This window comes from Capricornis sumatraensis, chromosome 8 (assembly GCF_032405125.1).
Source record: "Capricornis sumatraensis isolate serow.1 chromosome 8, serow.2, whole genome shotgun sequence".
Taxonomy (NCBI): domain Eukaryota; kingdom Metazoa; phylum Chordata; class Mammalia; order Artiodactyla; family Bovidae; genus Capricornis; species Capricornis sumatraensis.
In genome coordinates, this window is record NC_091076.1 from 63,882,953 (window position 1) to 63,898,579 (window position 15,627).

The 15,627-nt window shown below is 48.5% G+C and overlaps 1 protein-coding gene across 2 annotated transcripts in view; it reads right to left on the bottom strand.

The window, feature by feature from the left end:
- Positions 1-15,627, bottom strand: part of ACACA (acetyl-CoA carboxylase alpha) — a 214,412-nt gene that overhangs the window by 12,091 nt on the left and 186,694 nt on the right. For both annotated transcript variants that reach the window (XM_068978814.1, XM_068978813.1), the window contains exons 49-50: positions 14,799-14,976; positions 12,630-12,742 (exon numbers count right to left, since the gene is read on the bottom strand). In XM_068978814.1, the coding sequence (XP_068834915.1) occupies positions 12,630-12,742; positions 14,799-14,976 (291 nt within the window). The remainder of the gene's footprint in view (positions 1-12,629; positions 12,743-14,798; positions 14,977-15,627) is intronic.

The window sequence follows — 15,627 nt, forward strand, 5'->3', positions numbered from 1 at the left end:
CGTCCAGTCACCTGCCCACCCCGCCGAGGACCTGCTGTCTCCTCAGAGCTGGGAGCTGCCTGGCTTCACAGCTCTGAACTCACACTTCGATACTCCTAACCTGAAATTTGTCAGAATCCACCCCAGTGAGAGCCTGAAGCACATGTCTCACGCCGGCTCGGTGGATTGGCCCGCCTCCTCGCCTCCTGCCTGGGCCCTTACGGCCAGAGCCAATCCCCAACCACCGTGACAGACACTCTAGTTCTTGGGCTAAAAGAAGAGGAGGAGAAAAGAGAAAGGCAGGGGGCTTCCCTGGTGGTCCAGTGGCTGAGACCGTGTGCTCCCAATGCAGGCGGCCCAGGATTGATCCCTGCTCAGGGAAGTGGATTCCACCTGCCGCAACTAAGACCCACCCGGCACAGCCAAATAAATAAAAGACAGTCCACAAACCCCGCCTCAATCACCCAACTTACAAGCACATGGCACCCTCACTCAATAGATGAGACCATGGAATTACTTATAACAAGGAGCCTCCCGCCCCGACTCGACAGTATCCCAGGAGAGGAGCTGCTCCGTCGTACTTTTTCCGTAATGACTCTCAGAATGAGACTTGCAATCAATACCGAAAATTTAGCTGTCTGCCTAGCAAGGAGGCGTAAGTCTAGCTGAAGGAGCAATGCTGGCGACAGCCTGAAGTGCTTGGTCACCAAAGCTGACAAACAACTGCGTGACCACAGGTGACGGCACACAGAAGAGAAAGGCCTATTTCAAGCATGTCCGTCTGGAATGGGCCTCGCTTTTTATGCCACTATGAATCACAAGCCGTAAACAGCCTTGGGCTGCTGAGCGAGCTGTAAGTATCATCCATAAACACATGTTAATAGAACAGGGGTGGAACTCTAGTACCTAGTTTCAGTTTTATGAGGTTTTTGGATACCCAAGTCCACTCTTTTTTTTCTTTCTTTAAACCCACCGCTGCTTTGAAGCTGTGATGAGCAGTGGGGAGGGCGATCCTTCCTTGGGCTCTCACACTGACCGATCACACTGGGCCCCTTACCCTTCAGCAGCCTTCTTTCCAAAGCAGGAACACGGCATGACAACAGCGGGCCCCTCACTGTGAGACGAGATGGAGGCCCATTCATTCCAGTCTGGAGAATTCCTGGGAGGGGAGCTGACCAGCTTCTGAGATGAGACGGTCACGGGTATAATACCCTTGACAGGGAAGCAAAGATCTTTTCTTCTCCAATAAGAGGAACCAAGAGATTCCTTGGAGAAATGGCTGATTCCAGGGCTGGGGCAGGAGAAATATTAAGATGAACCTGGAACGTACTGTCACAAAATGTGGGAAAGCACTCAAAAACTGACCGGGCGTGTAACAAGGACACAGGAGGGAACGTCCCTGGTGGTCCAGTGGTGAAGAGTCTGTGTCTCTGCTGCAGGGGGTGCAAGTCTGATCCTTGGTCAAGGAACTAAGACGCCACATGCTGTGTGGCCAAAACAAAGAACTTCTTAAAAAAAAAAAAAAAAGAAACTTTACAGTGGATTAACCCAGTGAACAAAACCTTAAAGAAGGAGTCAAAGCTGACCAGCACCAGGAGCAGGACAAGCTGACGTCACGTGCCTCCTAACAAGAGCCAGTGTGAAGGTGTTCCAGCAGGCTAAATCTGGGACAATTTGAGCATCGGGCTGAATATTTATGGAATTAAATAAGAACCTGTAAGTCACCCTGACACACGTAATTAAATGGAAGAGAAGGGGAAAGAAAGCCCTCCCTCTCCCCAGACCAACAACTAATAGAGAATGGCAGAATTAGAAAATCACCGTTTTACAGCCATCACAGTCATTGATTCTGTCAAGAATTATCAGTAGATACCAAAACTAGCATGTGAGCGTTTGACGAGGAACAGGATATTTACATAGTCTCAAAGTATCTCCTTACAAATTACTTATTAATTACAAAGGGGGAAGATGGAAACTTTACAGTGGATTAACCCAGTGAACAAATCCTTAAACAAGTTGTCAAAGCTGAGCAGCACCAAGAGCAGGACAAGCTGACGTCACGTGCCTCCTGACAAAATGTCCTGAGGAGGACATGGCATCACTTTTGCAATATTCCTGCCGAAAATGCATAATCTGAATCTAACCCCAGGGAAATGTAACACAGACCCAAATTGTGGGACATGCTATAGAGAGTGACCTGGACTTTCTAAACAATGTCAAGATCATGAAAGACAAAGCAAGGGCAAAGAACTATCCCAGATTAAAGGAGACAAAATCCTGGAGGACAAATTGCAACATGTGCTCTGAGATTAGATCTCAGATCTGGAACAAACAAACAAACAAAAAAAGCTAGAAGGCCGTAAAGGACATTATTAGGACAGCTGGTAAAATTTTAATATGAATCATGGGTTAGATGGTAGTACTGTATCAAAGTTACAGCTTCTGAGTTTAATAAATGTATTTTGCTGATGTAAGAGCAAGTCTGTTCTTAGAAACATACACTGAATATGTATGGACAAAGGAGCGTGATGTCTACAGATGATCTCAGACAGTTCAAACAAAACGCGTACGTGTGTGGCGCGAGTGAGCGAGGCAGCACGTGCGTGTGAAAATGGTAAAGCGAGTCAGACAAGATGGCAACAGCAGGTGAATCTGAGAAAAGGGCATCTGGAGTTCATTGTACCATTCTTGTAACTTTTCTATAAAATGTTATCAAATGGAAAAAATTAGAAAAATAAGTGCCCCCCCAAAAAAAAGTTTATCTTGGCCCCCTAGTGCGTATGATCAGTCACCCAAAGCTAATTCATACAGGGCGCCGCTCTAAGTGCTTTTCATCCATTAACCTGTTTAACCCTTACAACAACGTTAGGAGGCTGCCATTCCTATTATCCTCCTCTTACAGGTGAGGAAACCCAGGCACTGCTTATTTATGTGACTTATCAAGGGCACAGAGCTAGAACGGGGCCAAGCCAGGCCCCGCGTGCAGCAGCTGGGCTCCGGAAGCTTTTGCACATTGTGCTGTGTGTGTTCCTGGCTGATGTGTACATGTGTTTTGGTGGTGGTATCCCTCAAAACCTTAGAAAAGGCTAAATCAGAGGACAGCAGATTCCTGCCTGAGGAAGCTGAGGCGCCACCTCAGTCTCATTCCACAACCAGAGCAAGACAACGTGGCCAATAAACCCCACTCTGTGAGTGGCTAGGACATCGCCCCCTGTTACAGGCATACCTAGAGAATACTAAAAAATGCGGAAACAAGTACAAAAACATCAAATCATAACATCAAAGGTCACTGATCACAGATCACCATGAGGATTATAATAATAATAATGAAAAAGTCTGAAAATGCAATAAAGCTAGGTGTACCTGTAATTGTACTTGTTATGGTGAAATCAAATAACGCTCTCAAGCAGGAGTGCACGCTACAGGGAAATCGCTGGTGAACGGAAGAGTCAATCGAAGCAGCAGACCTGACTTTTTGTCTTATTTTAAGAAACTGCCACAGCTGCCCCAACCTGCAGCAGCCACCGCTCTGATCAGTCGGCGGCCATCAACATTAAGGCAAGACCCTCCACCAGCAAAAGGATTATGATTCGCTGAAGGTGCAGATAAATGGTGAACACTTTTTAGCACTGAAGTCTTTTTAAATTAGGGCATGTACATAGTTTTTCAAGACAGTATATGTAATGCTATTGCACACTTAACAGACAACAGTATAGTGGAAGCATACTCTTCTATGAACTGGGAAACCACAGAAGTCACGGCACTCACTTGATCAATATTCACTTTATCGTGGTGATCTGGAACTGTGGCTCAGCGGTCAAGAATCTGCCTGCTGATGCAGGGAACAGAATTAGATCTCTGGGTCAGGAAGATCCCTGCAGAAGGAAATGGCAACCCACTCCAGTACTCTTGCCTGCAAAATCCCACAGACAGAAGGGCCTGGTGGGCTACAGTCCGTGGCTCTGAAAAGAGTAGGACATGACCTAGTGACTAAACAACTGGAACTGAACTCACAAGACCCCTGAGGCCCTACGAGACCAGCTGGGAAGATCACAGCCCTGCTAGGGGCCCAGAGACGGCAGGGCCGAGCACACGGCTGAACAGGGGCTTCCAGACCCTTACAGCATGCCCCCCTAGGTCAACAGCATCCATTCCGATATGTGCCCCGTGTGTAACACACACCATTTATTGAGCATTTCCCGTGCACCAGGCGCTGCACTCCATGATTTCAGGAACACACAGCTCAGAAGTCACCACAGCTCAGACTCGGGTCTGGTTAGCAGCTAACACTGTGGCTGCCAGCAGACCACCTCAGCGTTACTGAACGCCTTCCAAGTTGCTTCAGGTCCACCATCTCTAATCCTTATACTAACCCAACCTTACAGACAGGGTCTAAGTACACCAAGGCTCTGAAATGTGACAGAGACTTGCCCAACGGCACCCAGCTCTTAGGTAGAAAAGTCAGATTTACACTTGGCTCTGGCTGTCTTGGAAGCCTGTACATTAAACAGTACCTAAAGTGGCTAAGCAGTGACCACAGGAGGGCAGTTGGCCAGAGTCTGGTCCAGTGTTAGGCGGAGTTAAGAGCACAGCTCAGCACTGGGTGCAGAGTGGGAGGACTTCTGGGCTTAAGAACAGGACATTCTGGGAACAAGGCCTTGGAGGGATAACTGGCCCCTTTACCAGCAAGAGGGACAATGCGGCCAGTTCCCGGACTAACAAAATTCTCATCCACCCAGTCAAGCTATTCTAGAGCTCTGAAAGAATAATGAAATAAACCCCCTCCGACAGCCTGGCCCTCCGGAAACTAGGAGGATCCCAGAGTATCCCCCGAAGCCTGCAAGGTCTGATTCCTTTGGCAATGCCTCTGATTATAGTTCAAGACCTACCTTCCCAAAAGCAGCAAAGCAAGGCAAAGACATTAGTAGAGAAGGTATGCATTTTTAAATGCCCGTGAGAAAGATGAGTGTACCTAAAGAGGGGGAATAAAAGATTTTCTCAATTTTATTTTCTGCAAATAAAAAGGCTGCTCTTCAGCTGGTTACACACCCTTGTGCAGCACACAGGGCCCCCTCTCCTTGTACAGCAAAGCAGCCAGTCCTGGTAATGATTTAGGGGAGATTAACAAATATGTCAATGTCTATTTTCTGCTTAATTTAAAAGCGGCGTCTATAAAGATTTTTGACTTCTGAACCCTGTTCTCCTGGAAGAAAGGAGGTAGGAATGAGGAGGGGGATAAAGAGTGATTATCCTATCATTGATCGTTTGTCAGGAGCATTTCTTATTCACTGGACTATTGTAAAAAGCTAAGCTCTCGATCAATCCTGTAAGCTCCCTGTACAATTAAATATCTTGGAATGGTTTTCTTTCTTTTCTAGCCAGATTGCAGGGCCTCAGGGTTTTTAGGGAAGCAAGCCGGCATGTGTGCATGTGTTTAAGAATATGCCTCAGAGACGAAACTCATTCTTTCTAGAATCTTACTTTAGGACAAGGCTGAAATGGGAAAAGAGAGGTAGGTCACTCCCATGTCCTTCCTTCTTCCCCCAAAATGGAAAACCTAAAAATCCAGCCTTTCAATGAAAAATGTTTAAAGAGGGACTTCCCTGGCAGTCCAGTGGCTAAGACTCTCAATGCTCGGGGCCTGGGTTCAGTCCCTGGTCAGGGAACGAGAGCCCGCATGCTGCAGCTAAAGATTCCACGTCTTGCCACAAAAATCAAAGACTCCGTGGGCCCTAGCTAAGACCTGGCGAGCCAAATAAATAAGTATTTTTTTAAAAATGTTTAAAGAGTTAAATGCAAGAAGAGATATTATTAGTGTGCTCTAATGAAAGGTAACAGTATTGAGATGTTCCCATACACTCATGTGTAAGTACTGTTCATCTCCTTTCATCTTCATGACAAAAGGTTGCTGTGACTTTATCGACGGGGAAACGGAAGCACACAAAAAGCGAAGTCCAAGGCCACAAAGGCAGAAATGGTGGGGCTGGATTTGCACTTAGGCAGTCCGGCTTCAGAGTCCATACTTTTGAAATGAAACAAGTTAAACTGACTTGGAAGTGTCCACGGGACGGCAGCCCGTCAGGTGTCCCCCTGGGGCCAGGACAGAAGGAAAAGCCACCTCTCTCCGCCAGGAGGTCAAAGCTGAAGAGAAGTTTCAGAGGAGAACACTGATTTCAGCAGCAGAGGTGTTTCTACCCAGCCTTGACCCTGGGGGAGGCAGGAGGAGGCCGACCTTATCCTAGGCATGAGCAGACCATCCTATGGAGTAGGATTTGGTGGGGAGGGTGAGACTTTCAAAGCTCATAACAAAAGTCAGAGTGGTAGGTTAAAACTTCTCCGCTCAGCCAAAGGCACTGGGTGAGCTTGCAGAAATTTCTTGCCTTTTCTGAGCCCTCTCTCATTTATGGAGCCACCATCCTAATCGGGCAAATAGGAAAAATGTTTTATGAAAGAATGTGATACTGAAGAATGTGTGTTCTTTTAATTCTTAACTTTTTCTTTTTTTAGTTCTATGAAGAAGCCTGTGTAAATTTAAACCCAATTCTAACTTTTATGGGCGCTTCTTCTTCCTCGGAAGAAAGCAATTTGCTTTGATTGGTTAAATACTTACAATGCTAGAGAAAAAGGACTAGATCACCCTCCCCACTAAGCTCCTGAATATCTCAGCTCTTAGAACACACACCCATTCCTCAACCTGGAGACTAAAAAATCAGCATAAAAAAGACTGGAATCTTATTAAGATTCAGAAGTACAACCGTAAGTAGCTGTTTAAAAAGATCTATGTAACCCCATTTTCTATGCTGAAAGAAATTTCTCTACAAAGATAGTAAGATAGGATGCAAAGGAAAAAAAAAAAAAAAACACCACCAACCCTGCAAAACGATTTCTGTACCCATAACGGGTGTGCCTTTCTTTACCCAAAAGCATTCTTGAAAAACTGTGTAAATCAGATCCTGTTTTTAATGCCTTAAGGGAGCTATTTAGAAGGAGCCTGCAGTGACTCCTTTGGTAAAGCAAATAATCCTTTTGTAATGGGAATAATTTCTCCCAATGTATCTTTTTTTTTTCCTTAAATCCCATTTTCATATATCTGCTTTCCTTTAGAGGGAGCTATACCTATTTAAATACAGCTGTATTTGCATATTGATTTTAACAGCAACCCTCTCAAGGGACATTTAACCCTGAGGTTCCTTAGTGCTCTGCTAAGGTGTTAGTCCTCTACTGTTCATATTTTTAAGAATCCTTATAGTCAACCCAGAGATTTCCAAGTGGGACTAACAAACAGATATTAAATATATTACTTCCCCTGAAGCCTTGTCCTCTGGACCGCCCTGCACACATCCCACACTGAAGACTCAGCAAACAGCGCAGATTCTCTGAGTTCTAGTGGCAGGAAGCCTGGCAGTCTGTTTTCTTTCTCCAGGTTGCTCTCCCTAAGGTGGAAGGACAGGGATCTGAGTCACCGGGGACCCAGAGGGGAAGAGGGTCCCTCTGACAAGTTCTGACGACAACCTTGGGCAGGCAGAAGCTTAGGTTCAGTCTGACAAAAGGCCTGCTGGGTCCCTCCAGCCTGATGGACTTGTGACTCACTCCTTCCTGGGAAGAGGCAAGCCCAGATGCTTCAACAAACAAAATCCGATTAACAGATCACACCAAAAGGACCCCTTCTTCCCAGAAGAAGCTGTCACGACTGCACTAGACTGAATGAGGCCAAAGAGCTTCTGAACCAGTGCGATGAGGTGGGTTTTAAGCTGGGCCTCCTTCAGAGGGGGTTTCCCTGGTGGCTTAGACCGTAAAGAAATCTGCCTGCAATGCAGGAGACCTGAGTTTGATCCCTGGGTCAGGAAGATCCCCTGGAGAAGAGAATGGCAACCCACTCCAGTACTCTTCCCAAGAGAATTCCATAGACAGAGGAGCCTGGCTGGCTACAGTCTATGGGGTCATCATAAAGAGTCAGACATGACTGAAGGACTAACAATTTTCACCTTCACTTCCTTAAGAGGGGAGGCACAATCCCACCCTCGCCTTCATGATTTAACCTTCAGCAGTCTTCCTATCACGGAGACCAGGGCCCGGGGGCCTTGGTGCCCCCAGGAGGACACTCCACGTACAGCAGAGAGAGGGCCAGAGGCCACTTCCCAGGCTGACTGGTAGGGCTTCTTTCTTTCCTGTGCTCAGCTTTCCAGGCAGGGACACTGCTTCCTGCTTCAACAGGCCACGGGGGCTTTTCCGCTTCCAGCATCCCAAAGAGGACACAAAAGATGGAACGGCACACGGGGCGCAGCGACTCCATCATCTCTGCCAGAAAGAGCAGCTCAGCTGAGTCCCCTTAACTCAAGGACGTGTCCGTTTCCTGCCATCCTGGTGGCTGAAGGGGAAGCTCAGGAGGGAAGCAGGCCTGAGGATCTTCAGACACGTTGATCCTCACCCACAGCCACAGTGTTCCCTCTGCGCCCGCGGTGCCACAGGCTGGAAGGCGTGGGGGTGAAGGGTAGATGTGCGTGCAGATCTGGGCAGGGGCAGCTCACCGGGGCTGCCTCTGCCTGCATCCGATCACCACTCCCAGGGCATGCTCCGTCCTCGTGGGCACAGCCGGTGCGCAGCATGGCAGGCTGCCCGGCTGTCCGGGAACAGGGCCATGGCCAAGACGTGTGTCTGGAGAAGAAAGCAGCTCCACCAAGCAGCCCCTAGGTCCGGGTATTCTTTGCACTGAGGACAGGGCCTGGAGGGAGCATAACAGTGGCTTTGCACTTGGACCGGACGGCTTCCCCTCTGCCTAAATTGATTCGTCACTTCCCTCTGAACACAGGAAGAGGGCGAAGATTCGGGAGGACCGTGCATCACGGCATCAAGAGGCCAGGCTGTGAAGGCCCACCCGCTCCCCGGCCACCCTGCCTGTCCCAGAGGTAGAAGGATGTCAGAGCGAGACAGGGGAGGCCTTGGCAGGCTGCGCGCTGCTTCCAGAGATGGAGCTTCATTTCCTCAAGGCAACCAGATGGGAGGACATGCTCCCCTTGGCACTGACTCTGCCAAGCCCCGGTTCCGAGGACTCAGGGTCAGAACCTGTCCAGCAATGCAAGATTCCGGGATCTGGGATGACACCGCATTTTTTGCTGGGGCAATTATCCCCTTTTCCTTCATCAGGAGCCAACCTACACACTAATTTCATACTCTCTGTTGTAACCAGAGAACTGTACACTAGTAATTCACCACCGCTATCCAAACTAACTGGATAAAATGACAAACGGTCATTTTCTTAAAAATAAAAATCCCGAAAGAGATGAAGTTACTGTTCAGTCGCTAAGTCGTGTCTGACTCTTTGCAACCCATGGACTGCAGCATGCCCGGCTTCCCTGAAGTCAGCTGTTCAAAATTAAATTGTTTACTCATTAAGTATTATTAATGAGTAAATACTATTTACAGTTTTGACCACCATCAGTCACCGTGCACTGGTCTAAGTGACTGAACGGCACGCTCCCCGGGCCGAGGCCGACTGGGAAGAGACGGGGAGCACAGGACAACATCTACTCCCACAGGCTTCCTCCTGCAGCAGGTTCCTCTCGGGGCAGCTGGCTTCAGATCACAAAGGGAAGCGCTCTTGTTTAACTTTGATCAGGCTGAGTATTCAAGGAAAATCGGAGGAAATCCTGAGAAGAGCGGCACACAGGGAACCAGAAATTCCCTTGTGGGCACCAGCGTATATTTTTGGATGACTTATTTAACGCTTCCTTCTGCCTCAATCTCCCAATCTGGAAAATTAAGTCATTTTCACCCATTTTGTAAAAGAAAAAAAGGCATTTTGGCAGTCTGCTTCTAGGCACAAAGAAAGGAGCCAGAAGCTGATGTGAACCCCAAAGGAGCTGGCTTTGTGACACTGTTCCCGTTACACCGCCGCTGATCTGTCCTGTCACAGCACGCCTGAAGGTCCATGGTCTCCCCGTCCAACCGAGAGCGCCTGAGAGATGGGACTGCTGCTGCTGCTTCCCCATTTCCTTCCCTATGCCACTCGCTCCCAAAGTGGGCCAAAGCCACCCAGAGTGCTCGATTCCAAACGTGGCACCTGCTGCTGCTTCTGATGACTAGGATGGAGAGGAAAGGATGCCAGTCCCCACATTTGGAAGGTGCTTTGCAGATTCAGAGCAAACGCACACTCATCCGATCCTGACGCTAACCAGGAAGGGGCGGTGGCCCCCACTCTCCGGATGAAAGAACAGATGCTCGGAGAAGTTCAACAACCTTCCTGCGAGCAACACACCCAGGACCTGTACACACTTATCTCACTCCACACGCACATGCAGGAGACACAAGTGATATGGGTTCGATCCCTGGGTGGGAAAGATCCCCTGGAGAAGGAAATGGCAACTCACTCCAGTATTCTTGCCTGGAGAATCCCATGGACAGAGGAGCCTGGTGGGCTACAGTCCATGGGGTCGCAGAGAGTCAGACAGCACTGAGCAACTAACACTTTCACTTTCTTTCATTTTTCCTCCAGCTCCACTGCTCATGTTCTAGGCTGCCCCAGGACAAAGCCTGCTTCATGTTTAGCCCACTGAGGAGTCTTTCTCTTGTGCCATTTTGGTCAAGGTTAAATAAATCTGATTTTCTTCAATGTGGATTGGAAATTGATAATGAGATGATTTGTAACAAATGATTAAATGGCCATCACTTGGGAAGCTCCTCCTTTTCCCCTTCCCACGTCTCAAAAGTTGAAAGGTGCTGGGTGAAGGTGGGAGCGATGTCATTTGCCTCCCAGCCCCACACCCCTCACCCTCCAGCCACTCTGCAAACAGATGTCAGAGAGGATCCCTCTGCCTACCACCCAGTTACTCTGAACGGATGATAACAGCCATTGGGGGGTTAAAAAGAGGCAGTGAACCCCCAGTTAATGAGGAGGAATTCAGCAGGCAGTGTAAGATAAATGGAGCTCTCTCTGCTTCTGCTGGAGTCAGCATGAACTGCGGCCCTGCGGCTTGTTTGTGGCAAATGGAGTGCGCGAAATATCAAAGGGCAGTGATCCAGAAGAAGACCGACTTTGACAAATTTTAAATTGGCCAGAAAGAAAACCAGCAAAAAAAAAAAAAAAAAGAAGAAGAAGAAAAAAAAAGGAAAAAAGAAAAAAAAAAAAGAGAAACAATTATGCAATTCGCAGTGTCCCGCAATTGTGGCGTTGCTGCCTTTGTACGGAATGAGGGGTTAAAAACTGCTGCAATGATCGCCGGATGCTGGGAGCAATTATGAGCATCTGAGCGAGATGCTTATCGGTGGCTGAAGCTTTTAGAGCTCTCTCTGTGTACAGTTGTGAGGAACTTGCACTTGAGCTGCAGTTACTTTAATTAAAGTGTATGGGGTTGGTCAGAAGTAATTATCCTGTTTGGAGAAGAAAGAAAGGAAAAAAAAAAAAAACCACCTCAACAATTCTGGGTGGCAATAGATTTTAGAAACCTGGCCAATTTCTTGCTGTCTGTGTGCAGATCCTATAAAAGGATCAGGCTGTGCTGGGTGAGAGTTATTGGCAGTTGTTTCCTAATGGCAAACAATGGGACACGAACAGGGTTTATGGTAGCCCGAGTCGCTGTGTACAGCAAACACTTTGGAAAGCCCCATGGGCAGAGGAGCCTGGAGGGCTGCGTTCGTGGGGTTGCACAGAGTCAGATGCGACCTGCACACACGCTCGTGCACGGCTCAGGACTCCAGAGTGAGGGCGGGCACACCCAGCAGCTTCTGTGTCTCTAGATGGGGAGGGTGTAGAGGGCTCACCAATGGTACTTCACTAATTAAACCATTACTTGGAACATAAAGAGCTAGCATCTCTTGTTTTACGTCTTCCATTCACTGGATTTCACTACCTTTTAAAGACAATCTCTCTGTTCCTTTAGAAAAAAACAAAATCAAACCAAACCAACAAACAAAAGATGATCTTATACTAACATAGCAAAGGTCTCAGTGGGAGACCTGGGCAGAAAATGAGTGTTTTAAGAGACTTGGAAACTCTTTCAGGCTCTGGACTCAACACAGGGCTCCCACGGTTTAGTCCAATGTTCAAATCGCACGAGCCTTCCAAAAGCCCCGGAAACAAGTGAGCAACCCAGTAAAGGCTGGACGCACGGAGCACAGACGCTCCCGGGGCACTGCTGCCTGGCCTCTGCTGTACTTGCACAGTGCACGCTCTCTGCTTCCACTTCTCCAGCTCGGGATGGCCCTAGCATGCTGCGGGGCAAGGGCTGTGGCCTTCCCGTCCCATGACACGGACTCTTACGTTCCTCAGCAGTGAGGCGGGCTCGTCCAAAGAGACGAGCAGGCACGGGATACTTAGGCTGACCATGCTTTCTGCCTGGCCAGCCTGCCCCAACAGTGGTGTCCCGCTAACCACTCTGGACAAGGACATCCACAAGCCTAGAAAGATGAGCTGCTTGAACTGTAAGGAAATATCGGAAGGAAAATCGGGTGACTTTTGCCTTTTTAGGGCCCGCTTCCCCTCCTATTACACACGCTGTTTCATTCTACCAAGGTTCTTGCCATAGAGGACAGTAAATAAAGATTATCATGAATTTGATCAAATGCTTCAGCACCTCTGCCCCTGGCCTATGAATGCACTCATTGCAAATCAGCTGAACGGCTCACTGACTTGCCAGGAGGACACGCAGACATACCCAGTCGCTCAGCCAAGTGGATGTAGACTGGGTCCACCCGACGCATGGTTTTCACCAGATCCTTTCTGCGGAATTTGATTTCTACTGTCCCTTCCGGCTCCAGAACGGATCCCCTGGATCAGAGAAAACGGAAGGGAGACAAAACAGAAACAGAGGCACTTTAACGAAAGGAGACAACAGAGAGAGGCCGGGTATAGTCTGTGAACCAGGAAATAGCTTCGCTATGGTTCTGCCCACCCTCGGTTCACAGAGGTAACCCTGGGGAGAGGAGCAGGCACCAGAGAGTCTAAGTGGGCTGCGAGAGAGGCCTGGCAGAAAGCAAATAAAATCATTCTCGTTATGACATCAGTCTACTTCTGTCTCAAAGGGAGAAGATACAGGTTCCACCATCTACAGCTGAGAAGGGTAAAAGAAGTCACATTTTCCAGAAAAAGAAAAGAAAGAAGTTGCTCCAGGTGCAGTGACAGTTGAACGATCTCCATCACGCATGCTGTGCAACGAGGGGCGTGGGTGCCGACCAGTCCCACTCACACACGGCAGCCTGCCGTTTACACTCGGGCTCACGGGGCCAGGCCAAGCGGGAGAGGAAACAGCCTGCCGCCATGGAAATGACAGGGTGAAGGGCTTCAGGGTCACTTCTAGAACATACTGATGACGTTCTATTACCACGAAGTTCACCCTAAACACCTTTAAGAAAACCTTCTACACATGAAAAAAAATTATATACATACGTATATTATTTTACATTTATATAATTTTTTAAGTGTAGAAGGTTTTATTAAATATATATATATACACACATAGTGACTTCCTAGGTGCCCCTATGGTAAAGAATCTGCCAGTGCAGCAGTGCAAGAGACATGGGTTCAATCCCTGTGTGGGGAACATCCCCTGGAGTAGGAAGTGGCAACCCACGCCCTTATTCTTGCCTGGAAAATTCCATGTTCAGAGGAGCCTGGCAGGCTACAGTCCATGGGGTCGCAAAGAGTCGGACACAACTGAGCAGCTAACACATTCACTGGTTGATATGTGTATGTGTATGTGTGTATACATATATAATCTGATATCAGATCAGAGGCTAAGCTGGGACTTAAAAGTCAGTCCTTAAGTATAGAACGTTAGCACATTGATTTGACAATAAAACCACTGGATTCTCTTAATCAGCTTTTGAAGTAAGAGGCTGAAATTTTGGGGAAAGGGGAGACATAAGTGCTCTAACAAAATGACTGGATATATGGACTGGCATGGAAATGTCAAGGAAATATGACGTAAGATTTATGCAAGGGCTGAAAACAGATCACGAAAGGAAGTTGGATTTGGTCCATTTTGTTTCAGGCGCCAATGACTAATGGAAGCTTGGGATTTTCACTGCAGTTCTCTGCGAACTGCGAACACTGCTCTCCAAGCCTCGAGGGAGGCACTGGCCCTGGGGGAGAAGCTTGGGTTGGAACCAAAGAACGTGGGTGCCGCGAAGCACCTCGATGGTCATCCAGCTCGTCCCACAGACAAGGGGAAGCAGCTCAGGGAGTGAGGACTGCTGCCCTCTAGCCTGCGGCAGGGTCTGGTGAAGACTCCAGGACTCCAGACTAACAGCTCAGTCCTTCTGCCCCACCTCGCTGTAAGCCACCTCTGCCACACACCTAAGAAAGAGATAGTGAGGGACTTCCCTGGCGGTCCAGTGGTTGAGATTCCGCCTTCCAACGCAGGGAGTGTGGGCTCGATTCCTAGTCGGGGAGCTAGGATTCCATATGCCTCGTGGCCAAAAAACCAAAACATGAAATAGAAGCAATACTGTCACAAATTCAAAGGAGACTTTAAAAATGGTCTATATTAAGAAAAGAAAAAAAATATTAAAAAAAAGAGAGATACTGAATAGGTCGATCTGAACAATGAATAGGAGAGAGTCTCTCAAGTTGGGGGTCCCAGATGGAGAATTTCAGGGTAAAAGAATCGAGGCTGGGGGATCACACTGGGAAAGTCTGACTCCAGCCTAGCTCCCTTCTCGTGCTGGCGGATGCTACCTAGAAAGCCTAGCTTTGTGACCCTGGAGCCCTCTGGGGACAGTCTGAGTCAGATAAAGGCCCCTTGGTTAGACAGTCTCTCCCGGAGGACACCCCACAGCGAGAGGCTCCCCAGGGGCAGCGCGAGGAAGCACGGAAGGAGCGCTACCTGCTCTCCCGGTCCGCGTACATTTCCATGTGCCGCGGGTTGATGGTGGGGTCAATCACCACCCAGGAGCCACCTCGGAGCTCGGCCTGAGGAGGGATGTAGACCATCACGGGCTGCGAGCACTCCCGTAAGCCATCCACGATGTAAGCGCCGAACTTCAGCACTTGGTCGTACATATCTGGGGAGAAAGAGACAAATCAGAGGCCATGAAGCGGTGCTTCCAAACACTGTTCCCATCACGGTACACAGAGAAAAAAGGCTGCTTGTGGCCAGAGGCAACAGGTCTGGGGGTGCAGCCACCCCAGGTCCTGGATACTAAAGCGGCTGGTGTTCCCAGCTGTGCCCTGTTTAAGACGCCAGGTGACCTTCAAAAGCACGCCAGCTGTGCACTGTCTGGGTGTCCCTGGTGGTCTAGTGGTTAAGAATCCGCCTGCCCCTGCAGGGGACACGGGTTCGACCCTTGGTCCAGGAAGATCCCACATGCTGCAGGGCAACGATGTCCATGGGCCACAACTGCTAAGCCTGTGCTCCACAACACAAGTCACCACAACAAGAAGCCCACACCACAACGAGGGGGAGCCCCTGCTTGCCGCAACTAGAGAAAGCCCGTGCAGTAACGGAGACCTGGCACCGCCAAAACTAAAATAAATACATCTTAAAAAAAAAAAAGTGCACTGTCTTTCATGAGATACAGGGTGCAGGCCCTGTGGACCGCATCTCCATTTTACATCTTCCCTGAATTTCTGTACTCAGGTTTCACCACATTAATTCACACTCGCTCTACCAGTGTTGAGTATTTTTCATGTCAATATGTGATCGCTCTCACTAC